Source organism: Cryptosporidium ubiquitum, assembly GCF_001865345.1.
Source record: "Cryptosporidium ubiquitum isolate 39726 chromosome Unknown contig_26, whole genome shotgun sequence".
Lineage (NCBI taxonomy): Eukaryota > Apicomplexa > Conoidasida > Eucoccidiorida > Cryptosporidiidae > Cryptosporidium > Cryptosporidium ubiquitum.
This window is the reverse complement of record NW_021639832.1, coordinates 27935-53317: the sequence shown is the minus strand read 5'-3', so window position 1 is coordinate 53317 and position 25383 is coordinate 27935. Positions and strand designations below refer to the sequence as shown.

The following is a 25383-nucleotide window of genomic DNA, read 5'->3' as shown; positions in this document are numbered from 1 at the left end:
GTACCTACTTTCCACAAGCAAATAAATATTTTTTTTTAATTAATATTTAGGTGGTGGCGCCTAAACACGTAATTTATCAACTTTAACCAAATTACATGTAATTAAATATATGCATGTAGAATGTTTGCGAGTAAAGAAAAATTACTAAAGAAACGGTGAAATAGGGAAGAGAAAAAAAAATCACAGAATTTATTTAAAAAATTAGAAAGGATTTATTTAAGACTAGCAATATTTATTTCTGGTTTTTATCTCGAAGCAACTTGTAGAGTAAAACGTTTAGTTCTTATGTAGAAGTTATTAGTACTAAGCATCCCAACAATCCGGGGTAAAGTAATAAAATAGTTCTGAAATAAATGTTTACTGAATAACAGCAGTTGCTTTAAGTAATAACTTAAATAAAGTCGGTAACATCAGCATTATCTATAATAGGGCTAGAAGAATCTCTTAAATTGGTGTAAACATTTAAGAGATCAATTCCTAAAGAATCTCCACAATAAACAAAATCAGAAAATGTATTTCCAATGTCATATCGTTTGTTTGGAGTTGTTGAGATACCCATAGAATATTGTTTGGCTTCAGCTGAGGAGTCTAAGTCCAAATAGGAAATAGAGGATGAAGCTGAAGGTGATGATGAGATGGCATTGTCATTATCGTTGAAGTGTAGAAATTGATCACTCTCAGTTAGTGGCCAGGGTACATCACAGTTTGAGAGTGATATTGAAGGATTTATTACATTTTCACTGTCTTCAAAGTTATAATTGAATCCATAATTTGTTGAATTAGATATTGTTCCCACACTATTCCTAATTACATTATTATTATTATTATTACTACTATTAACATCATTAGAATTACCATGTGGGTTGTTATCACTGCAACTATTGTTTGAGGGTCCACTGAGTCCTTTTGGGTAAGAATGCTGACTACCATTATTATTCTGTTTCAAATCTACAGTGGGAGGCATTAATAACATATCTAGTCCCATAGAGGATGCGGGAATGTAGTTCTTTTCTGGGCCAATTGAAGCTGGACTAGAAATAGCTGTTGAGACCAAGCTATTGGAATCTACAGGTACACGCTTATCACAATAAGGTTCATCAAAAATACAGTCATTAACAACTTGCTTGGATATTGAACCTCCTCCTTGAGGAATATAATCAAATTTAGGGGTCATCTCAGTTTTAAGGTCCATTAAATTTGTTCTATAATCATGATATCCGCATTGGTCTCTCTGATCATCAACTAATAAACTGTTACTCATGTAGTTGCTATATTTTATATCTGGAGAAAGCCCTCCAGATTCTAGAATTGGGCTTCCAAGGATATTCACATTCCCAATCATCCCTCCAGACATCACCAAATTTGAGCCATCCAAAGTGGAATTACAATTTACATTTATGTTATCGTTACTATTAATATTGTCATTTACACAGTTATTATCATTGTTAATACTATTAGTGTTATTATTATTATTATTATTATTACTATTTCCATTACTATTACAAACATTTACTAAATTAACTGGTTCATCAATAATAGGTAATTCAGGATTGGAAGGTTCGTTATATATATATAAATTCATGTTTCCAAGGTTGTTCGGATCCTTCCCAGAGTTACCTATTCCATTTGTATTTACTATAGTATTATTTGGGTTGATGTTACTACTTGTATTGATTGAGGTTTTGTTAGCATAATTAGAATCATCTTGGAGAAGCCATGTTGGAACAATTCCATCTGAAGCTGTTGAGATCAACTTTGAATCCATAGTCAAAGTTGATGGAGCAATTCCCCTGACCTTTTTCAAGAAGTATTTTTGAGCGTGGGATCTGATTTGAACGAGAGTACGAGTTTTAACCTCTTGCTGTACTAAAGTCCAGTTCCTTCCAAACTTTTTTAATGCTAATACAAACCGGTTATGTTCCTCATCCGTCCATTTTCCCACATTTTGTCCCAATATATATCTTTTTTTTCTAGTTCCTTTCTCAAATCCCTCCTCACTCTCTTCAAACTTCCTCTTGGGATACCCACCAACTATGTCATCCTCTCCGTAGTAACAGATCATACCATTTTCTGAATTATCAGATCCTACCATATAGTTCAACATTACCTTTTCTAATAATGAATAAAAAGCAATAAATGGAAGATTTTATATAATGTTTGGTCTTACTATAGGTTCACTAATCTTAGAACCAAATATCAATATTAACAATATTCTTAGCGTTAAAGTATATTCAATATTCTGCTGTATTATAGATTTCTTCCTTGTTTAGATTAACTTTCCAATATATAAATAACTAATAAAGTAGTTTATGTGTGGTTTAAGAATATATATTATATTAGTAATAATAACATATATATATATATATATTATATATATATATATATATATATAAATATATATATATATATATATTTATTTATTTATTTATAAACACATAAATTTGTTGATTAATACATACAAATATATAAAGCCTAAAAGTTCTGTTGTAGGTACCTTTCTTTTCCCTTATAAATCAGCAATTGTCCTTATATATATACTAATTAAATTTGGTTATATAAAAAAAATGAGCTTGAAATTAAGTAACACTTCCAATAAATTTTGATAAGTCGCTTATTTCAATAATATTCAAAATATTTTCATTTAGCTTGAGAACAATTTGTAAATCTTATTGTGACTTTAGACGAGAATATACTTTGAGTTTATATAAAGATATAAGATGAATTAATGCAATAATAGAATATGTAATATTTATCAGTAATAATTTTGTTAAATACTTGAATAATTGATAACCTATCTACTTTGCTTGGTACCCTAATATTTTGTGTTATTGCTCTTGTGCAAAGTACTTTTAACCCTTGATCTCTGTAGTTAATATATAATCTCAATCTTCTAAAGCTTATTCTCTAAATTACAAAAAAAAAAAACAGACAAATTTCCAAACATATAATATTAAATTTAGTTTACATGGATATACATATGCGCACTGCAAAGTACCATGTACTTAGCTCTTATATTTTGTAGGTTAATGACTGGTGCACGTACATATATTTATTTGCCTCTCAATTTAATTTACTATACAAATAACTTATTATTTAATATATTTCCACGTATACGTTTATTTTCAACAATTGAATAGCAATTTAATTAACTTTGTTGTAAGTTATTTACCTGGTAGACGTGAGACGTATAATTAAAATTAAATTAATTTTAATAACCAGCTATTTAAATTATATAGTTTGATTTTTGCTAATATAATTAATGAGCTAATGTATTTAATCGAATGTAATATTTTATTCAGATATACTATTTCTTATGAAATTTTTCTCTCTTATTTTAAACACCTATTTAAGAATACATGTTATAAGTACCCGATACCTTAATTAATTCTGCGCATCGTGTCTTGTCGCTTTGGGCGGGTTTTCCATTTTGAATTTTTAAATATTTGGTAAATACATTAAAAAAAATGGGGATTTGGCGGTATAGAAGAATGTAATATAAATGAAGGCATAATTTTTATTAAATATAAGCATGCAATTTAATAAATGAGTTTAATATTGTTGATTAGGTATTGTTTGTAAATATATTGTAAACTAATGAAGAAGAAATAAGTGAACACCGGTAAAGATTTAGTTATGGTTACCTTGCATTACTTATTTTTGCTCTTTTTTTCCTTATACTTTTTTAATAATATTACTCAAAATTACTGAATGATAGAATAGGCATACCGTAAGCATGAGTTATTTAAATAATAACTTATTGGTCTTCTAAAGTAGAATATTTCTCTAGATAAAAAGGTTATGCATTCCCAATAAGTCTTGTTTTTTTTTATTGTAAGTTGAAAGTTTGATCAGCCTTTAAAGTTATAAACTGTACGGCATTTATAAGTGTGTTTTTACATCAAAGAATTTCTTATTTCTTCTTTTAGAAACGACTAAGTAACATTTCGTTGATCATTTTTATCTTTATAAATTTGAATTAAAACTTTTGATCAAAAGGCTCGTATTGTTTTTTTCTCTTGTAGATAAATTTGTAGCATTAAGAGAACTTATACCATTACAAGACATGTTACCACCTCTTAAAGCATTTTCCGGACTCGCTCTTTTAACTTCAACCCATTGTCCATCTATATAGTGCTCATCATAAGCTCTAATTATTTCATCTACAACACTGGTGCTTGTGAAAGTAACAAATCCAAATCCTAAAATGAATATATAATATTTTTCTAATAGTAATTTAACTACAATTATTTTAACTTACCTCTTCCAATACCACTTTTTTTGTCACACATCATTACACAATCACTAATTTGGCCAAATTGCTCAAAATATTTTCTTAAAATATCTTGTGAACAAGTTGTTGGAAGATTTCCAACAAATATCTTTTCTGTTCTGAACATCGTACCTTGAGAATTCTCACCTGCAAGGTCTTCCAATTTATCACAATATAATCTGCAATTAACCTCTCTTCCCATAATAACATGTGGTGATCTTAGTGCATTCTCTGTAACACCTTTTTCTGAGAATGTAACAATCGCAAAATTCATTACCTGAATATACTGACAATTCTCAACATTTCCAAATTTTTCAAAATGTCTTATAAGTTGGTCTTTTAGAGTATTAAAATTAATATTTTAATTTATAGACTTAAAAAATTAACTCACCCTTAGTAATTTGTTCATTTAATCCATCTACCAGGATTTTATTTGAAATACTTTGTATTCCTTTAACCATTTTTTAAATCTTTATATCAGATAGGTATATCTATTTTCTTTTTTTGATTATTCAAGTGAACTCTAATTAATGTTAGTTTAATTGCGAAATTCTTCGAATACACAAATGAGGGAACTAATAGTATTTTGTGTAATTCTGATTTTCCTAATAACTTTTATTTCTCAAATAGTATATGTTACAGCCAATATAATAATAACAAAAATATTACAGTAATAAAAATAATATCTTTATTAATATTTATTTTCCCCAGAATTAACTTTCTATTCTGTCAATGTGACTCTTAATTATTTAAATGCATTTTTTTTGTTTGTGGGTTCTCTGATAGTTTTAATCGACATAATGTCACTAATATTCCAATCACATTCTTGCATTTATTTTTCTCCCTAATTTTCATTAATTCATGCAAATTTATAATTTCTTCATGACATTTTCATATTTTATTTATAATTTTTCCCTAATTACTACTATTTTTTGCCATTTCATGTAATTTTCGACTCGTATCCACATTGACTTGCATGCACTTGCACATGCAAGGTAAATTAATTATTTTAATTTGACAAAATATTAGAAACTTATTTTGCATGTGGATGGCATGCATAATTACATGAAAATGTTTGAGAAAACCATTGGCGGCAAGAATTAACAAATAAAAAAAAAAATTAAAATAAGTTTAACTAGAAAAAGTCTGGTTTAAAGTAAAATAAAAGTTATTCTATTAAAGTTAGTAATAATTTGGGGAACAAAGACTATTTCCACGAATTAAAAGTCGTTTGTAGAAATATTAGTAGTCATATTTAGAGTTTTGATTGTGCCATCTTTAAATTGAGTTTTTACCTCTAATAGTATTCTTTATTATTTCTTATTCTAGGATCTGACAGTGGTTGTTGTATTAGATCCGGAACTACTGTTAATATTGGTTCGATTCCATTTATTAAGCATGAGTTTTTGGATTGAAAGTAGAGCTTCCTTAGAAATCTCACGATTTGGAGAAGTCATAAGGGTCATCAACACCTCCTTCACATTCAATTTTCCAAGAACTTGTTTACCCATCGGATAAAGTCTGGCAAATTCACCAATATCAAAACATGCAACAGCGAGAGTAACTGGATCATCAGATGTCTTTAATAAATGTGCAAGTTTTTTAATGGCAGCAAATTCATCAGCTTCAAAATTCATAACATTTTCAAGCCAGAACTTCTCTGTATGTAAAAATGACCATTTAAACTTCTTTTTATCAAGTTCAATACAATACCTATCAAAGTTAGAAAATTGTTTGAGTTTTTGGTCAATCATTATTTGTCCCCGACGAATTTCTTCATAAATTTCAGGGTCTAACCATTTTTCATACTCTAGAATAGTAAGGTACTGTAATAAGCCTAAATCAATAATGCTCTCAACAGCTGCGTCATTATTCATAACATTCTTGAGTAAATTAAGAGTGACTCTAACAACCTTTTCAGATCTACAGTCAGTAATAGTGCTGGCAATTTGTCTAATGAGGTCTTTTGAAACTAAAATAGGAACGGTTTCCTCATTAAAAGAAAGTAACCAGACAATAACACATGCTTTGTATATGTGAGATGTAGGCGAGCTAGAGGATAGATTTGAAGAAATAAATTCGACAACATTGGGATGAGATAAAACAAGCATTCTATAAGAATCCACTTTTACCAGATTTCCAAGAACATCCAGTGCACCTATAATAGAACAATAACCTCCATTCAAAGTAGAGTAAGAGCTCTCCATTCGACTGGAATTTGAACTTGATGATATAGAGAATGATGAAAAATCATCTTGGTTATTTCCTGATTGACTTCTTCTATTTTCTGGTGCTTTAAATAAATGATCAATAAGCTCTATAATATTTTCTTTTGTGTAGGCTCCATCATTAGAGTGGCTAATTAAACCAGACAAGAAGAATAATAGTTTATCAGAAAGGTAACTATCAACTTTAGGACGTTCTAAAAATTGCATGAATTTCTCAAATATTGGAACTCCCTTAGTAGTTTCCACAAAACCATGATATTGTCCAGCATCGTCTCTCACAAGTTCATAAATCATAGTAAGGATATATTGAGCTGGCTCTAAATCTGGTGTAATACCCAAGCAATTCAAAACTAATTGGCGTAATTGTTTGTCTGAGCTTAATAACTGACTTCTAACTAGTAGTGATTGGTTATGTAATGCCATCAATTTTACAGAAGAACCAACAGGAAGTGCTCCAGCTAATTCGTACTTCTTCCAATGTGGTGCATGGCTCAAAATCCTAGATCGTTTCTCTGCAGTTGAGGTATGCTCAGAAGATGCTAATTTTCCTATGAGCTTAACTTGCTCAGTGGATCTCATCTTTCCAAAGTCAAAATAATACCCGTTTCTACTTAATTTCTTTCTTTCCAGACTAATTATGCTGACTTTTCCACTTGACTTAATTCTTTATTAATAATTTTTCAAACCAATAATCAAATATTATTTAATATTGGGTCATTCTGGCGGGAAAACTTCAAGACAACTCTTTCTAGCAACAATATTACCGGCATCCATGGAGGGCGCCAACAATACCTAATGTAATCATTCAAAAATACATGCAAAATTAGGACTAGAAAAAAGTTGGGAATATTTTGTAGATAGTTTTAGAATTGACATTATAGTAAATATTAAAGAGAAATGGTTAAATAGCGTAAATTTCACACTAGAAAGTACATTTAATTTTTCCTTGTCTCATTAGAATGAGAAATTTTAAAAGTGTTAATTAATCACAGAAAAATTATTAGATAAGAGTTACATGCAGTAGGTTAAATGCTAGTTAGCTCTTTTAGCTCATTTAAATTTAAATTTCTTAAAGCTTATTGAAACTGACAATTTCACAAGATTGAACAAGACCATATTCCTCCTCTTCTTCCACATCATCACAAATATCATCCCTTCCAAAGAACTTCTTCTTCTGTTCATCAGTCATACCAAGAGTCTCGATAGAATCAACAATATCTTGAGTATTGACTAAATCATCAATAATAGTTGCTCCCATTTGCAACTTGAAAAGACCAAAGGCAACTGGAACCTTCTTTTCTCCCTCTGAGAATTCAACACCGTCAATTTTTAATTCTCTAACCATTTTAGCAACAACATCTAAATCAACATCCAATGATGATGGCTTAATATCCAAAACAAGAGATGATTTGCTTGCTGGCTTTTCCTTTGCCTTTTTATCTTGTAGTGCCTTTTTCTTTGCTTCCATAGCTTTCTTGGCTGCCTCCATATCTTCATCATCTCCAAATAAGTCAAAGTCATCATCATTTGACTTCTTTTCTTCAGCAGCTCCCATTTTCTGAAGTTTATTCTTGAATGATTCTCCTGGGAATGCAGCTCTTTCTGAAGCTGTGAAGCTTTGTATATGACATACATATCTGCAGATGTGTTGGAAATCAAAGAATCCACCTGCTTTTATAATCATATATAATGCTTCAACGTCATCTTGTGATGGTGATGCTCCATTCATATAAGATCTTGTTGAAAGATAGTCATTTAACTTCTTTCTGCCTGCATCAGTTGAGATATCTCCAAACTTATCCATTTTATCTTTAATTTGAACAGAAACAACAAAAAAATTACTATATAAAATCTTGCTCAATTAATTCTAATTAATACTAAATCTGATCATAAGATTAATTTTTTTCTATGAATTATTATTCACATTATATTATGTATAGTATTGTTAATTTAACTATTTTATTTCTATTGATTTATTAAAAATTTCCCCTCGTTTACTAATTCTTTTACTTTTTTTAACTAGTCTAATATTTCATTTATTATATATAATAGTTTGCCGCTAAAACAAATATGGCGCCAATGTTATTGTTTTTTATTTTAGACAACGAGACACGAGTATCGAAATAATAATATTTAATAATATAAATAAAATTAATTAGGCGGCATAAAATTACATGTAATATTTTAGTTTAAGGGAGGAGGGGTTTGGAATTGAATATTTACGAAATTCATTTTAATTTCACGGTATAAAAAAAATTGCTTATTTTTGTTTCAATCTTTTGTTTGAACTCATTGTGTTTAGTTAATGATTACCTGAATTTTTGTTTTTTATTAATCTATCTTTATTTAAAAATATGCATAATTCTTCCTTTTCCCTATCCCCATCTCGAGCATAAACTTCAAAGGAAAAACAATATAAGAATTAGTGCACTTTAGGCGCCACATTTTTTTTTTTTAAAAATGAGAAAAATTAATGCAATCTATAAATATTGAAAAAAAACAGTTGAAAGTTTGGGGTATCTTTATATATACAGTCCTTAAAATTCAGACATCTGTTGTATCCGAATTTATTATAAAAGTTATATTGATTAATGACTACAAATACCTTTAAATAAGGCTATAAGTATTCATAAAATTGGAATAATATATAGAAAGAAATACATATGTGTGATTGTTTTACATTTTCGAAATACAAAAAAGACTATAACAATGTTGAAAGCTACGAGTTTAGTGATCACTTTGAAATAAGCATTACGTCTGTCGAATCACCTGGAGATGGTCAAATTAATATGAATGGAAATATTAAGTTTTATGACGAAATAATGTTTTGTTATGGTCAATTATTGGAGAATGATGACTATAATTTGTGTATACCCATTGAAGGAAACCCTAATAGTAAGTTTCTCGCTCATTTTACTTTTTTTCCAAGTTAATTTACAAAAATTAACTCGATGCTTTATTATTGTTTTAGATATAATTAAAGAGGAACTCCCAAAATTGCTCAGTAATGTAGGATCTAGAGAAAACGTTATAAAATACGAAAAGAAACATCCAATTGTGAGAAAAGAGGTGGATAACTTGAAGAAACCAAGTGAGAAGAATCAAGGTAGGTTTAGAAATGAGAAATCTAATTGTTGCAGAATTAACCTTATGATTATCATGTAATAAATTCTGATTAAAAATATAAAAACTATTTAATTTTGAAAAAAATAAACAAAATAAAAATAGAGTGTATTCAAGATCTAATTGGAAGCTGGGAAATAATAAGCGAAGAATCTGATAATATGGAAGAATTTTTACAAAAAATTGGTGTTGGAATGTTGAAACGAAAGGTTATTAATAAAGGTAACTATACTTTAAAAGTTGAATTGTTTGATGAAAAGCTGCTTGCTATTAAAATCGAACCATTTTTTGGGCCTACGCAAGTTATGAAGTGGGATTTAACAGGGCAAGTTTTCATAGAAAAAAACTCTGAAGTTGGAATATGGAAGAATAAAGTTGAGTTTATTGAATTTAAACACGAAAAAACCAATAATAAATTTGTAACAGCAGTCTGTATGACTCGTGAAAGTGATAATCTACGTGGTAAGGTTATTGAAACAAGATGGACACAACCTGGACGTGAATACACTAAGATTAAATTTATTAGATATAGGTAAGTCACAATTATGTATGCAAAACTCAAAAATTGCCCGCCAATTTGGCCATGTAGTTGAATGCATGCAAAATAATTCATTATATTACGTCATTCAACATTAATTCAATCATTTTTCTCTTTACATTAATATTTATGTGAAAAATACTTAAAGATTTATTGACGAATTCGAAAAGTGTATAATGGATATATTTAGAGTATTTAAACCAAAATAATATTAAAAAAGGTTATTCATATTCTATAATTATAATCTAAAACATTAAGTATCAATAAAAGTAGAATAAAAAATGAGCGGGAAAATTATAGTTGCATCTCCGTAAACCTTCACAGGAGTACATTCAGCTTTGATTTTTCCCCAGCTAACAGCTTCATCAGGAGAAGCTCCAGAATCTGAACCATCAAATTCAGTTGCAGTTGAAATATAAACAGCAAAATCTGCTCCATTTCTCATTAAATTTGCATTGCAAATATGATGTTTGGGAGCTCCCCCACCAAGAATAATGATACCACTCTTTTTGATATTTAGAGCAATATCATTAATTCTTCTAATGTCTTCAATAACATCAATTTTAAGACCCTAAAAAAGTGGTAAAAATTTATGGATTATATGAGTGAATTTTGAATATGGGAAAAAAGTAAACTTACTGGGTTCCTATATGAGTGGAAAAACAAATTATCACCTAATGATCCGTCAGTAATACCTGGGCAAAAAACTGGAATATTGTTTTTATAACACCAATAGTAGAGAGAATCTTCATGATTAATTTTTTCTCCCAAAAAATGAATCATTTTAGAGGGTGTCCAGTTTACAGAATCATTTTTTTGAATTTCAAGCATTTCATCTAGTAAAGGTTGAAGCCATTCCTCAAAATCTACATAATTTTGATTAGGAACTAACAAATTTCCAATTCTGTTCCAACCTTTACTTCTAAGTTCGCTACCTTTAAGGGTGAATTCTCCAAGGAAAGTACTTCCTAAAACTTTAATAAAATCCTCCTCAACGCCACCAGCAGATGTTACAATGACATCAACTAACTTATTTTTTGCTAAATGTACAAAAATCTCACGAAGTCCTGACGAAATCATGTTTGATGTAAAACTTAACCAAATCGTGCATTTTACATTCTTTCTATATTCCAAGTTGTTATATGGTTCTACTTCGTCTGGTTCGATCTCTTCGTCTGATAAACGCCAATTTAACATCTTTTTAATCTCATCAATTGCTCTTCCAATATTTGTAGCCTGAAATCCCATCTTTTTGATATTCTTACAGTAATCTTTGATTGTTATATCAATAAATTTATTTTTAGATGGACCCAGAACTATCTTATCATTGTCATCAATAGGCTCACTATGTAACAAAACATTGGTTCTAGCAACATCCGGAATATCTCCTGACATTTTTGAATGGTTTAATTCGGCACTATCAATTTGGTTTCTCCTTTTCTTTTTGTATTAATTTAAACTTTCCTGCTTAGTTTCTCTTCTTAAGTTGTTCATCTTTTTCAAAATTTACGTCTATAGTAACCCGCTTAGGTCACATATTACTAATGAATATTACTGTGGGCTAAAATTAAAGATAAAATTTTTTTCTTTTTAAGAAAATAGTATAAGTAATTTTTAAAAAAATTGACTAATTATACCTATTTTAGTTAAAGTAGAGATACCTAATTAAATAATCTAGTTGTGACTGATTACTGAACGCCGGTAGTATGTGTTCATCTTCTGCACAAGTTGAATGACTCTAGATAATTATAACAATTGCAACTAATAGTTATCATTGGTTTCTAATAGACTTTTTATATTTTATTTTTTTACTAGTAATTTCCTGTATTTTCATTATGAGGTTGCGGCGGGTATCACTACATTAGTTTAGTGAATATTTAATCATCTGTGTCAATAAATGTAGATAAAGAATATTAACAATAGAATATCATAGAGGATACGGATTTACTTTTGTAAAATACGTTGATAAAGATATAGTGAATGCCGATTATTAGAAAGGTTTGTGTGAATAAATGTACTTTAAAAAAAAAGAAAAAAAAAGGCGGTTAAGAAACATATAGTGATTTGACCAGATTAGTCATCATATTTAAGCTCCAGGTAAGTTAAGATGATAAAAATAATTTTAGGTTATAAAAATGTAGACTTGTAAACACGCAAATTTGAGCGGAAATTACCACTAAAAAATGGAGGGGAAATTATTTATATTGTAATTATATTTGATTACTAATTGATTATATATATATATATATATATATATATATATATATATATATATAACAAATACTACACGTAATAGTAATCAATTAGGCGGGAACAAACCCATATAACAATAAATAGTAAATATATAGTAATACTTAGTCAAGTATTAATAATATACATATATCAATATCATAAATAATGATTTAAATAATACGTATATAATATTTGTTGAAATAAATAAGTTAAGTCTATTCTGATTATTGAAGGTACCTATGGCTGCCCCTCACTAGGAATTTTAGAAGATTTCCAAATTCCTCCCCCCACGGTAAAAAGGTGTAAGCATACGTAATAAATAAATAATGTATGTGTTGTATGCCCGTATTTGACAAGGGTGTTGATTCCTTTTAAATTAATTTGTCCCAGATTTTCAGAAATATATGGTGGCAGAGAAGCAACAGGAGCGTCATAATAATGATAAGAAGCGAAAGTTCAGGCGTCCATTTCAAAGGTCACCAACGAATGGAGCTCTAAAGAGCAGTATAGGCAAAGAAAAGGATAAAGTACACAACAGATATATATCCACAAATGCGAATACTGGCGGAGGTTTTAATGGTAGTCAGGCAAATGGTAATGTAGGTAAGAATTTTAAAGATGCGAATGAAGGTTCTTCTGAGATTGTAAACAATAATAGCGGAAGTAACAATAACATTAATAACAATGAATCGCGTTTAAATAATAACAGATATGTTAATAATAGTAATGGTTCCAATAAAAACTTCTCTAATAACAATGGGGGTGTTAAGAACCAATATTATGGTACCCGTAGAGATAGCTCTGAAAAGGGTCAGTTTTCTACAGGTACCAATATTAACACATATGTTACAGGAAATGATGACAATTCCAAACCTAGTCATGCAAAGAACAATAAGCCTGAAAAAATACACCAAAATCAGCAACAACATCAACAACAAAATCAACACCAATCTAATCAGCATTCTAAGCAAGTAAATCAGAGACAGACGACCTCTAATTACCAGCAAAAACACCAGGTGTACTCATCATCGAGCCACAATAGCCACCATGAAGGGAGATACAATCAAGACAGAAGAGGAAGAGGATATGGGTATTCAAGTAGTAGGCAGCATAACCAGGGGGGACCCTCTGGAGGAAGCTACGATTTGAATAGAAAGCAACTGCCCCCACCTAATTCAAATGGGAATGCTGGCGGGAGTTCGCATGGCTCTAAAATTAGGCCCAATCAGCACAATAAATCACAACAGTTCCAGTCCGGACCTCCAAGTGCAGGTGGTATTGCGGAGAATACCAGTAACACTAACACAAAAATAGCCGTAACAGCTACTACAACCAATTCTACAAGTACTGCTGTATCAGTACCCAATGTTGTCAGTACTAATAATACAACCTCAACCACCACAGTCGATTCCACAAATCCAAATGTGGCGGTCACGACCAAAGAGGAAGGAGGAAAACACTACTCTTCCCAAAACAATAGTGGAATTAGTACTTCCAGAAAGGATTTCCATGGGATTACAAACAGAAGAGGAGGGGATTCACACTACCATGGCCACAGCAAACAACAAAGCGTTCGAGACAATTCAAACTATAATCAACACAAGGATAATGCTGGAAAAGGTGGACTTCATGGGAGTCATCAAAAAGACAACGAGGTACCAAACAAGGAGTTGAGGGCAACTTCACACAAGGGTTTCATAAGTGGCAAGCCAGGAGGAGCTGCTATGATCTCTGACTCAGAACAAAAGCCAGCGGCAAATCTTGAATCTAGACAAAAAATTCAGCCACAAACTCAACAACAAGCTCAGCAACAGACTCAAACTGAGTCGCAGAAATTACCCAATTCTCAACAAGTCACTAGTCAAAATTTTGGCGCTGAACATAGGGGTACAGCAAAAGGAGACTCAAGTATTCAGAAGGGAAGAACCGAGCATAATCAAAATCCGAGTGCTACTACAACTAACTATAACAACCAACATAGTAACCATCATGGTAATCAACACAGTCATCACAACCATCACCATGGTAATAATTATCACTTTTCCAATAATAGTGGAGGGGCTTCTTGGAAGGGACAAAGTGGCGCGGTTCACACACATGCGCGCCATGGGAGATATTCGGGGCCTAAGAATGTGGGGAAGGGCCCAAATGCATACAATGGCGGTACTGGCCAGAATTTGGCGTTTTCAAAACAACCTACAGAGGGAGGTGGAAACCATAGTTTCACACATAATACAACAGGAAATACGATTTCGGAAGACTTGAAAAAGAAGAAAGGCAAGAAAAGATTTAACAAGAATGTGAGGAACCTATCGGGAGTCAATGGAAGCCAAATAAATGGTCACCAAATTGGCGGGAATAACAAAGAGAGGGGCAAATATGGGTCTGGGGAGCAGTTGAGGACGCATGGTGGAGAAGGATTTTCTGCTACTTTACCTGATGAGAATGAACCAAAGAACATATCTAATAAGATTCAAAGTGGAGCTCCTCAGTACACTTCTGGTACTGAAATTATTCCAGAAAAGGGGAAAGTAACTGAACACAAAAAGAAATTTTCGGGGAGCTTGAATGAGTCAGATAATATTGGAACTGGAAAGAGTACTACTACTTCGGGTTCTGCCAATGGAAAGTCAGCTTCCCAGGAACTTGAGAAGACCCTGGACAGGAATAGTGGTAAGTCAACCGACTGTAATGCTAATAATGCTGTTGTTGCTAATGGTGACATGATGGGAATAGAAAAGGTCGAACCAAAGACAACCAGAGATTCGGAAAGAAAAGAGAAAATAGGTTCACTAACTCCAGCCCCTGAAACTAAGGAGGGTGATGCCAACAATATTAGCAGTGTCAATAACACTTCCACTGCCAATAGTGGTAGTAGCAGTAGTAGTGGCAGCAGTAACAGCAGTAGTAGTAGTGGAGTTGTTGGTCCATGGAGACGAAATCTCCACGGAGGTCAAGCTGTGGACTCCTTGGAAACAGTAAGGAGAACTGTGAAGAGCCTCTTGAATAAGATAACTGTGGAAAAATTTACAGTGATAGCAGAGAAACTTGCCGTGTGTATTGACGAGATTAAGAATGTGGATGAGCTGGAAGAATTGGTGAAGCAAGTGCTGGACAAAGCAATAACAGAACCGGACTTTTCAGAAATGTATGCTGATTTATGTCAGATACTTAAGTGGAGGAGTCCATCACTTGTAAGTAGGGATGGTAAATCAACTATAGGCTTTAGTAGAGCCTTGTTAGCAAGGTGTGAGCAGGAATTTAAGAATATGCCTCGCAGTATGACTCCTACAGAAGAGGAGCGCGAGAAGTACGATTCAGAAGAACTGGTGATATTGTATAGGAAGCGAAAGTTACACGTTTTGGGGATAATCCGACTTATTGGAGAACTCTTCATTAGAAAGATGTTTCCAATGAGGAGTTTGAATGAACTAGTTTTTGATTTGGTAATGATACAAGAGAATCCTGACGAGTATGCTATAGAGTGTCTCTGTCAATTAATTATGACTACTGGATACTACTTGGACTCTAATGAGAAATCTCAAATGATTGTAGATCAATGGTTTGGAAGGCTTAAAGAATTACAGAACACGTCTATTTCTACAAGATTAAATTGTTTAATCCAAGATGTATTTGACCTTCGAAAACATAAGTGGGTCAAAAAGGTCCATAAACAAAAGGCTAAAGCTCTAGCCGATATTTTGAAAGATATAGATGTGGAGGATGTCCTTGGTGGAGCAGCAATTGCTGCACAATATGGCTCAGTTGTGGTGGTTGGAGAAAGGTCCAACCTCGTCGGGAATTCGGCTTATTATAACTACATGACTTCTCAAGAAGAACTTTACATTTCAAAACAAAAGAGCTTGCAAAAGCAATAAGCAGTCATCACAGTATTAATATTAGTGGAAGAGAAGCGGCTTAGAGAGCACATTCCAGCATTTTCTAATTATATTAATATTTATCATCTATTTATTCATTCATTCCAATTTATTTTTTTTAGACCTCAAGTTATTTGTAGCTCTAGCTTAACTTAATGACTATTAGTTATATTTACTTTGTAAAATTCAGTTTCTTTACTAATCAAAGAGAAAGAAAATATTATAAAGTAGGTTTGGTTAAATACATATTTATATACATATATTATATGTGTTAAATAGATAGATAGAAATAATATAGGGATTTAAAATTCGTTGAGAATATTCCTATTAATTATAATAGTAAATTTAAGTATTTGAGATTGTTTAAATATTAATGTGGTATTTATCTTTGGAAAAATTCCAAAATATAGCTGTATTCCTTCTTTTTACTTCCTATTGTTTTTTTTTGACTCTTATATGGCCTTTTATATATTATCGTTAGTTTATTAGCTCTTTACAGTATTAGTTACAACCTCAATATCTGGAATTTCATCAATACCTTCTAGGCGAACAGTAATACTTCCTTCTTCAGGAATATTTCCTTGTAACTCCATACTAGCTTGTTGTTCTAAAGGAGAAATTCCTGATATTTCAGTTCTCATTTTTCCCAAATGTAAACACAAAATCTAAAGTTAAAGAAAGAAATTTGTGAATTAATATTATAAAACAAAGTTTTTTTTAAATTATAATTATTACTTATAACTTACACTCATTGTAATTTTCTTCATTATATAATTTCTAGCACCAACTGAATCTGAGCATAAAGTTTCAATATCTCCATTACTTCCATAAGTAATTGTAAAGCATTGATCTGTATTTGGTGTGGTTGCCAATGGAGGTAATATTTCATTTAAAGATATGGATTTAATTTGTTTCTGAAATTAAATTAATAAAAGAAATATTCAAAATATTAATTATGTAAAGAAAACTTACACCATTACTTGATATTTCAAACTCTTCATTAGTTAAATGTGTTTGAACTATATCTCCTGAGGATAAATCTGTTAAAGATGGGATTCTCTTTAATACACTATTCATGTCAAATTCACACAAATCTTTGCCATAGTTATATTTTCTGATCTTTTGCATTTCACAATTCACTGCACTAAATAATCCAAGTAATCCAAATAAAAATTTTATTTTCATTTTCAAATAAGTAAAATTTTTTATATATGATTTATTTTCGTTTTTTTTTCTCTATTTGTACAAATATTTTTGCTTATTTCAATTCAAATCAAATCAAAACTTTGAATTGTTACTTGATATTATATTTCTGTATTATTATTAATATTATTCAAGCTTTTAATTTGGTTTTCTCTTCTCTCTTTTAAACTTTATTCTTAGTTCCTTAATTAATTTTCAGCCTTTTATCTTGACTCCTTCCCCTCTTTAATCACTTGGATAATAATTTGACATTTTAATTTCGTTTATAATTTCTTATCATTAATTTTTTTTATCCACATGCAATTAATATTATTTATATTACATGCATTCAATTTACTTTCACACCGGTATTACGTAATTATTGACATGCCGGTATAGAAGTGAATAAAAATTTGTCCACAAAGAATTTTTTTTTAAAATAAAAATGCATGCGAAAAATGATTTTTATGCAAAAATTTGTTCAGAAGTAATATATATTGCGAGAATGATTAAAAAATAAAATATAATCTGCTTTCTTTTCTTATATTTATTATTATTATTATATTACAAGCACATTTAAGTAAAGTATTGTACTAGAATTCCATATTTCACTCCAATGTTAAGTTTTTTATTTGACTCTGAAATGATTTATAGTTGTTTGAAAAGAAAAGATTATGAGAATCATATTCATTTTGTTTCTAAAAAACCAAATTTTAATGTATAATTAATTATTGCAAGAAAAGTTAAGGTAGAATAATAATAAAAGTTGGGAAAACAATTAGGCGAGGGAGTCGGGAAAAAATAAACAGAAATAATAATTTGGATTATTTCTCCTACTCATCTAATTCTTAGTTGGCTGCTCTCCTTTTCATTTTAAGGTAAATCTGGTCGATAATCCACTTGCGATCATGGGGAATATATCTGCGATTGCTCCCATCCCGACTATAAATTATTAGTAATATACAAAAATTAAAAATTATCTTATTAATAACTTACGTAAGCATGCATATATCGTAAAGTGAGTTAATGTACTTTACTAGGTCTTCAATACTGTAGGTAACTTCTTTTAAGTTTGAAAATGCACATTTTATGCTTTGTTCATATATCTGACAAACTCCTTAATTTATAAGAAAAAAAAGGATAATACGGAAAAATCAAAGTATTAGTGAATAGATCTTAAAGAAAATTTACATTTACTATTAGTAAATGAAAAATTAATCTTACCATCAACAGCTTGAGATACAGAATCATAGTCCATATAAGATCTTGTGCTGATGTTATTGGAGTATTGAATTAATAAAAGAGTATGAAGTCCTTGATTTTGTGCCATTACTATTCAACAAATTTTATGCTGGCAACTTAATTATATAATTTAAAACTTGGGAAACAATAAAGTTGATAATTTAGAAAAAAAAAATTAGAAATTTTTTGTTCTGTTCTTAACCGTATTTTTCTGTTTGCTTCACACTTAAATTATATATAATATTATAAAGCCAAATTTACAGGATAATCAAATTATTTACTTCAAAACTATTTATTTTCTTTTACGTTGTAGTTTGTCAAAAAAAAAGAAAAAAAAAACGTTTTCTAACAGTTCTTTGTTTCCAACTCCCTAGAAATAATTTTAAATCATTAAGCTATCTTTTATATAAATATTTTGGCATTAACACATTATGCGGCTAATTCACCAATTCTTAGGTTATTAGTTATTAACAATTTGTATTACCTTACCACTAATGTGGGACATTTTAAATTATATATTGCATTGGCGCCAAATAACCACAAATTTTTTTTTTAAATTAATAAAAATTATGTGGCTGTTTGGCGCCAATGCATTTTTCTATTTTAATATACTTGGTTAATGTGGTGGTAGAAATAAATAATTAATTTTAAATCTGAAATGAAAAAAAAATCAAAGATTTATGATTCAGAAACCACAAAGCAATATAAAAAGTAAGTTTAATTAAACTTCTGGCTGAACAAAACTCATATTTTATCGAAGTGATGAAAAAAACGATTACAAGGTTATGTGGGGAAACCTTTACAGTAACAAAAATAACAAATCTCGAACAAATTTAAATCCAGAAAAAATAACTTAATATAATTCTATAATTATTGCAAAGTTTTTAAATGGTAATTATCATCTTCTCAAATGTCTAGTATATATTATTCATTTAAAAGATGGCAAATACGACATTGACGCCTTTGTGGGTTATTCTATATAAAGCCAAAATATCATGGTGGTGCAGAAAGCGGTATGCAAATGCATATGATCAGAAAATACATGCAAAACTAGTCAAACCTGTTTGATAGTTTGTCATTCAAAAATTGAATAATAATTCTAATTATTAATTATAAGGAATGAAAAACTAAGACTTAAAATATATTGAAAGAATCAAAGAATTCTGAGAACAGTACTTTTTAATATATCAAATAATTATGAGAATTGTTAGTTTAACAATACCAAAACCAACTCTAAATAATGAGGATGAAATACGAAGTATTTCATTGACTATTAAAAGTAGGAACAATGGTATGCACATGATCGATTCCTGGCCTTATGCATTTCCAAGATATAAATATGATTTAGATGATATGCTAGAAATATCTATATATTATAAAATAAAGAATTCATCATCAACAAATACAGGCTCCTCTGATGAGATTAATTTACATTCCGTTGTATATTTTCCATGTATTTTATTGGATGAAATAGATAAAAAAGGTAAGAAACAATGGATACTTGGATTGGATAGATTTCATGATAATACCAGTAAATTAATTACTGATAAAAGTATAGATAATGCTTTAAAGGAAATTAAGCTTATGGAAGAAAAAGCAAGAAAAAGCTTTAAGATATCCAAGATATACTTAATTTTTTATTCTTGTAACAATACTGTATTAAATATTGAAGAACAACTAAGTGGAAGTTATATAAATAGTCAAGGTTTAATAACTCAAAACAAAGATCAAGAGAAGAAATTATATGGATTAGTTTCCAAACCTTTTGCAACTGATGTAGCCATTGATAAAAGTAAACATAAGAACAATGTTGGTATTTTACCTGATGATTCTGTTTCAAGAATATCTGCAAAAACAAGTAATTCTAACACAGTTTCAAGAACAAATTTAATTAAGCAAAATATTACAGAAAATTGTGACAATTTATCTGATGCAATAGATATGATTAATAAATATAGAAGCAGATCAAAAGGATCATTAACTACTATTAAATCTATTGATCATGGAAATAACTTTAATATTAACAATAACAATAAAAAAAATACTAATAATAGTACTCAAATTGTTAATTCCACTATTAAATCATCTTCTTATTCAAGAAATATCAATGAGTTAGATATATCTAAAGTTAAAAGTCAAGAAGAATTGACTATTACTCTTTCAAAGTTAAATGAAAAAGATTATGGGATTCTAAATTCTGTTGATACTGCAAGTATAATATCTAAAACTATTTCAACTAATACACAAAAATATTTGGAGGAGAAAAAAGAGTTACAAGAAAGATTATTTATCTTACAGTATTACTTTTCTATATGGATACAAACTACTAGAAAGGAGAAAAATATTAAAAAATCAAAAAAGAATGTCAAAATTATGTCTGGATTGATTAATTTATTAAGAGTTTTTGAAAATAATCAAAGATTTAAGAAGATGATGTTTATTCAAGCACTTAAATTTAATAGTTTTAGAAAGAATTTGCTTAATAAACAATTCGAGTTAGAAAAAATTAGTAATGAAAAGAACATTCTGGCAGAAAAGCTGAATGTTATAATATCAGATAGTTCTGAAAAAATTCAAAAGATGAATGAAAATATGTTAATAAAAGAAAAGGATGTATTTGAATTAAGAAAAAAATTAGAATATTATGACAATATTAATTCTGAGTTAAAAGAACAAACTGAAATAATTCAAAATGAGAATAAAAGATTGCTTAGTCAAATCAAAGAATTAAATCAATATATTGAAGATAAGGAGAAAACAATGGAAGCTGAGAAAGTTAAGAATGGTAAAGAAAAACTTGAATTGGAGATTATTATTGATAGAAGAAAAAAGGAGTATAGTAGACAATTGGAGGAGATTCATCATTTAAATACTGAAATTAGTAAATTAAAGAATATAATAAATACTGAGGAAAATAAGAAAGTAACACTAAAAGTTGAGAATGAAGAATTAAAAAAGAAACTATTAAGTTTAGAGGAAGAAAAGATTAATATAATGAATGAATTTAATCAAAGTTTTTTAGCTAAAAGTAAAGAGAATGAGGAGCTTTATATTGAAAATATTAAATATAAAGAAGATAATGAGTTATTAATAAAAAATAATAATAGATTGGCTGATGAGAATAATAATTATATAAAGATATGTGAGGATCTTAAAAATGAGAAGAGTTCTTTAATAGGATCAGTTTATGATTTAATTAATCAAATAGAAAATGAAAAGATTGAGAGAATTCAAGAACTTGAGAATTCTAGAATGCTTTTTCAAAGTATTAATAATAGAGGAGGGTATAACCGTAAGCAGATAGTGAATTTATGTCATACAGAAATAGAAGAAGAAGAAGAAGAAGAAGATTATGAAGATCTAAAATTGGAGGATTTAAAGAATACAATTAAGAAAGGAAGGAAGAAAGAAAATGAAATTAGAAGGAATAAATCAGATATAGTGATAGGAGTGAATTATATTGAAATAATTGGAGAAAAATTTGATAATAATAAATTAGTAAAATTGGGTTGTATTGAAATTAAAGGGGAAGAAGATATAATATTGAAAAGAATGATAAGAGAAGTTAGATTAGAGTTTTATGATGATGAATATGAAAATATAAAATTAAAGAATGAACAAATTATGGATTTATCTGAAAGGGTTAAAGTTTTAACAGATGAGATGAAGAAACTAAAAGAAAGAGAAAGAGAGATACAGGAAAAAGATGAGAAGTGGGAAGATAATGAGAAAGAAGAAAGTATTCATGATGAAATGGAGGTAAATTTGGATGATACTGAAAAAATTATAGGATCTGCAACAGAGATGTTCAAATTAGCATTGAGAAATATTAAGATAAATAGCCAAAGATTTGTAAGAACTGAGAATAATAATGAAAATGAGAATGAGAGACAAAAAATGAGTAAATTTGGTATGGAAGGAGATGATATAAAGGGATATGATGTTAAGGATAATGTTAGTGAAATTTTAGAAAAGGGTTTTTATAATAGAGATGAAAAGGATGATATGAAGGTAAATGATGATCAAATGTTAATGATAGTTCCTTCAGAATTTTCATTTAATTCAAACTATTGTAATAGAAATGCTGAATCATCTTTATCATTATCATCATCATCATCATCATCTACAATGTTGAAGAAAGTAAATGATGAACATTTGGGTAATTATCATCAATATACCATAGAAAATAATAATATAAATAATAGCTGTAATGAAAGCAACAAAACTGTGGCGAATATTAGTGAAAGTAATACTTTTGGAGGAAACATGTTTAAAGCAGGTTATGATAAGATAGTTTCATCAATATCTTCAGCTCTAACATCTGCAACAGCTAGTACAACTCCAGGATCAGTTTTAGGATCGGGATCAGGATCAGGATCAGTGTCAGTTTCAAGATCAGGATCAGGATCAGTGTCAAGATTAGGATCAGGAAAAGGATCACCAATGGTAATAAAAGGAAATGAAATGAGTTATTCTCAGATGACTAAGAATAATCCAATAATATTACAATTTCCAATGATGAGATCATCATCTCAATCGCCAGCTATATTATCAAGATCAAATTCTATGAGGTATAGTAATAATAATAATAATAATAATAATAATAATTTAAATAATAATATTAATATGAATAATATTTTATCTTCATCTAATTCTATAATTGGTGTAAATAAAGGTAAAGTTATAAGTGGAGGTAATAATAATAATAGTAATATTGGAGGATATTATTACCAATATAATACAGGAGAAGTAATATATAAAGGTATTATTAATAGTAATAATAAGAATATTAATTCCAGCAATTTTATTGGAGAAGAAAATAGTTATCAAAAAAGATATAGCTCAATACCGAGACAAAATATAAAAACGGTACCACCACCATTTTTTCCAAGAAATTGAAGAAGTAATGCAAAAAAAAAAAAAAAAAGAAATATATAATTAAAATTTGGAATTAATTAAATTATTATATAAAGATAATTCTTTTCTTAGCTTAAATAAATTTTTCAAGTATTTGAAAGGCTTGAATACAAGAACATCTTTTATTAGGATCAAGTTCAAGTAATTCTGAAATAAGATAAAAGATTTTTGGATAAGATTGAAATAGAGGTAAAAGTATTTTCTTAAGATTATTAATTTTTTCTTCTGGATGAAGAAATTTCTGGATTGAATCCAAAACTGAAAGTTCATTACCTTCAAAAAAAAAAGGTGACCAAACAATTTGATCTTTATGATAATTAATATGATTGAATTTGGTATTTTTTAATAAATTTTTTTTGTTTCTGGTATTATATAATGAATTACTTTGGTTTTGATCTTGAAAATTATATTGATTACAAATAATAAGAAATAGTTCAAGTGCAATAATACCAATACTCCAGGAGTCAATGGAGAAAGGAAGAGAAAATTCAGGTATATAATTATTGTAATTAATATCATTATTATCATAATTTTTATCCATATTAGAATAAATAATAAGTTCTGGTGATTTGTAATATATAGTAACAACATCATTAGTAAAATTAGTGTATGAATGATTACGAATAGATCTTGCAAGTCCGAAGTCAGCAATTTTGATTTTTAGATTATCTTCATTAATAAGTATGTTTTCAGGTTTAAGATCACGATGTACAATTCCAAGATTATGTAGGGATTGTATAGAATTAACAATTTGAAAGAAAATATTAATTCCAAATTGAAGATTTAAGATTGGATGATAATTATTTTTATCTATAGATACACATTTTTCTTCAATAAAAGATAATAATGAAATTCCACCATATTCATAAATAGCATATATACGATCGTTTTCAAGAATAACATCTTCTAATTTAATAAATAATTCATTAAATGGATGGCTTGATAATTCTTTAAGAATACCAATTTCTCTAAGTATACTTGGATGAATACCTTTTTTAGATAAATCTTTGTCAAAAGCTTTAATAGCATAATATTTTTCAGTTTGGGAAGATTTTTTTGACTTTTTATTCTTGGAATAATAATTATTTAAATTCATTGAATATGATAATTTTGGTATATTAAGAATTGAATTTTCTTCTTTTTTCTCTATTTGAGAAGAAGGCATGAATGAATTATGATTAAAGTTAAAATAATTTGAAGCCTGATTACTGTTTTCATCTATATCTATATTATCAACAATAATACTTGTGTCTTTTTGGTTTTCTGTTTTGATAGCCTTATACACAGTTCCATAGGCACCTTTTCCAAGTATTTTAGTTACTTTATAGTTATTAATTAACATATATTGATTTTCTGATTGATTCTGATATTTTGTTCTTTTCATTTCTTATTTATTCTGGATATTATTATTAATGGAAGAAGAATGAGTGAAAATGGTTTTTTAGACTTATATTATTGGTTTGTTATTATTTCTGTGATTGCTATTGCTATTATTATTATTATTATTATTATTATTATTATTATTATTGATTATTATTATTATTACTATTATTATTATTTTATTGCTATTATTATTATTGCTTTTGTTATGATTACTGTAATATTCATTATAAAAATATTCCCCAATTTGAAAAAGTAATATTGAAAAACGAATTACTCCAAATCATTTTTTTTCACACTTTTATTATTAATTAAAAACTTTTAATTTTTTTGAATATCATATTTTACATAATTATTGATTATTACCGGCATGCAGAAAATTACACGTAATTG

General features: G+C 28.9%; 11 protein-coding genes across 11 annotated transcripts; 3 read left to right on the top strand and 8 right to left on the bottom strand.

The window, feature by feature from the left end:
- Positions 1 to 391: 391 nt before the first annotated feature.
- On the bottom strand, positions 392 to 2104 carry cubi_00773 (MYB domain-containing protein; the record flags this gene model as incomplete). The annotated part of the gene is made up of 1 exon (XM_029017786.1): positions 392 to 2104. The coding sequence occupies one exon, from the start codon at positions 2102 to 2104 to the stop codon at positions 392 to 394; it is 1713 nt and encodes a 570-aa protein (XP_028873230.1).
- Positions 2105 to 3963: 1859 nt separating this feature from the next.
- cubi_00772 (RRM domain-containing protein) lies at positions 3964 to 4731 on the bottom strand (the record flags this gene model as incomplete). Its single annotated transcript, XM_029017785.1, has 3 exons — positions 3964 to 4199; positions 4259 to 4516; positions 4662 to 4731. The coding sequence occupies 3 exons, from the start codon at positions 4729 to 4731 to the stop codon at positions 3964 to 3966; spliced, it is 564 nt and encodes a 187-aa protein (XP_028873229.1).
- An 864-nt stretch (positions 4732 to 5595) lies between these two features.
- cubi_00771 (vacuolar ATP synthase) lies at positions 5596 to 7077 on the bottom strand (the record flags this gene model as incomplete). The annotated part of the gene is made up of 1 exon (XM_029017784.1): positions 5596 to 7077. One exon carries the CDS (start codon positions 7075 to 7077, stop codon positions 5596 to 5598), a length of 1482 nt encoding a protein of 493 aa, XP_028873228.1.
- Positions 7078 to 7567: 490 nt separating this feature from the next.
- cubi_00770 (translation elongation factor 1) lies at positions 7568 to 8302 on the bottom strand (the record flags this gene model as incomplete). The annotated part of the gene is made up of 1 exon (XM_029017783.1): positions 7568 to 8302. The coding sequence occupies one exon, from the start codon at positions 8300 to 8302 to the stop codon at positions 7568 to 7570; it is 735 nt and encodes a 244-aa protein (XP_028873227.1).
- An 859-nt stretch (positions 8303 to 9161) lies between these two features.
- On the top strand, positions 9162 to 10157 carry cubi_00769 (fatty acid binding protein; the record flags this gene model as incomplete). Its single annotated transcript, XM_029017782.1, has 3 exons — positions 9162 to 9393; positions 9470 to 9604; positions 9727 to 10157. The coding sequence occupies 3 exons, from the start codon at positions 9162 to 9164 to the stop codon at positions 10155 to 10157; spliced, it is 798 nt and encodes a 265-aa protein (XP_028873226.1).
- Positions 10158 to 10412: 255 nt separating this feature from the next.
- On the bottom strand, positions 10413 to 11554 carry cubi_00768 (deoxyhypusine synthase; the record flags this gene model as incomplete). The annotated part of the gene is made up of 2 exons (XM_029017781.1): positions 10413 to 10730; positions 10799 to 11554. 2 exons carry the CDS (start codon positions 11552 to 11554, stop codon positions 10413 to 10415), a joined length of 1074 nt encoding a protein of 357 aa, XP_028873225.1.
- A 1241-nt stretch (positions 11555 to 12795) lies between these two features.
- Positions 12796 to 16269, top strand: cubi_00767 (uncharacterized protein; the record flags this gene model as incomplete). The annotated part of the gene is made up of 1 exon (XM_029017780.1): positions 12796 to 16269. The coding sequence occupies one exon, from the start codon at positions 12796 to 12798 to the stop codon at positions 16267 to 16269; it is 3474 nt and encodes a 1157-aa protein (XP_028873224.1).
- Positions 16270 to 16754: 485 nt separating this feature from the next.
- cubi_00766 (uncharacterized protein) lies at positions 16755 to 17454 on the bottom strand (the record flags this gene model as incomplete). Its single annotated transcript, XM_029017779.1, has 3 exons — positions 16755 to 16934; positions 17016 to 17183; positions 17242 to 17454. The coding sequence occupies 3 exons, from the start codon at positions 17452 to 17454 to the stop codon at positions 16755 to 16757; spliced, it is 561 nt and encodes a 186-aa protein (XP_028873223.1).
- An 845-nt stretch (positions 17455 to 18299) lies between these two features.
- Positions 18300 to 18781, bottom strand: cubi_00765 (uncharacterized protein; the record flags this gene model as incomplete). The annotated part of the gene is made up of 3 exons (XM_029017778.1): positions 18300 to 18393; positions 18448 to 18568; positions 18676 to 18781. The coding sequence occupies 3 exons, from the start codon at positions 18779 to 18781 to the stop codon at positions 18300 to 18302; spliced, it is 321 nt and encodes a 106-aa protein (XP_028873222.1).
- A 1109-nt stretch (positions 18782 to 19890) lies between these two features.
- cubi_00764 (uncharacterized protein) lies at positions 19891 to 23592 on the top strand (the record flags this gene model as incomplete). The annotated part of the gene is made up of 1 exon (XM_029017777.1): positions 19891 to 23592. One exon carries the CDS (start codon positions 19891 to 19893, stop codon positions 23590 to 23592), a length of 3702 nt encoding a protein of 1233 aa, XP_028873221.1.
- Positions 23593 to 23683: 91 nt separating this feature from the next.
- On the bottom strand, positions 23684 to 24994 carry cubi_00763 (protein kinase; the record flags this gene model as incomplete). The annotated part of the gene is made up of 1 exon (XM_029017776.1): positions 23684 to 24994. The coding sequence occupies one exon, from the start codon at positions 24992 to 24994 to the stop codon at positions 23684 to 23686; it is 1311 nt and encodes a 436-aa protein (XP_028873220.1).
- Positions 24995 to 25383: the final 389 nt, after the last annotated feature.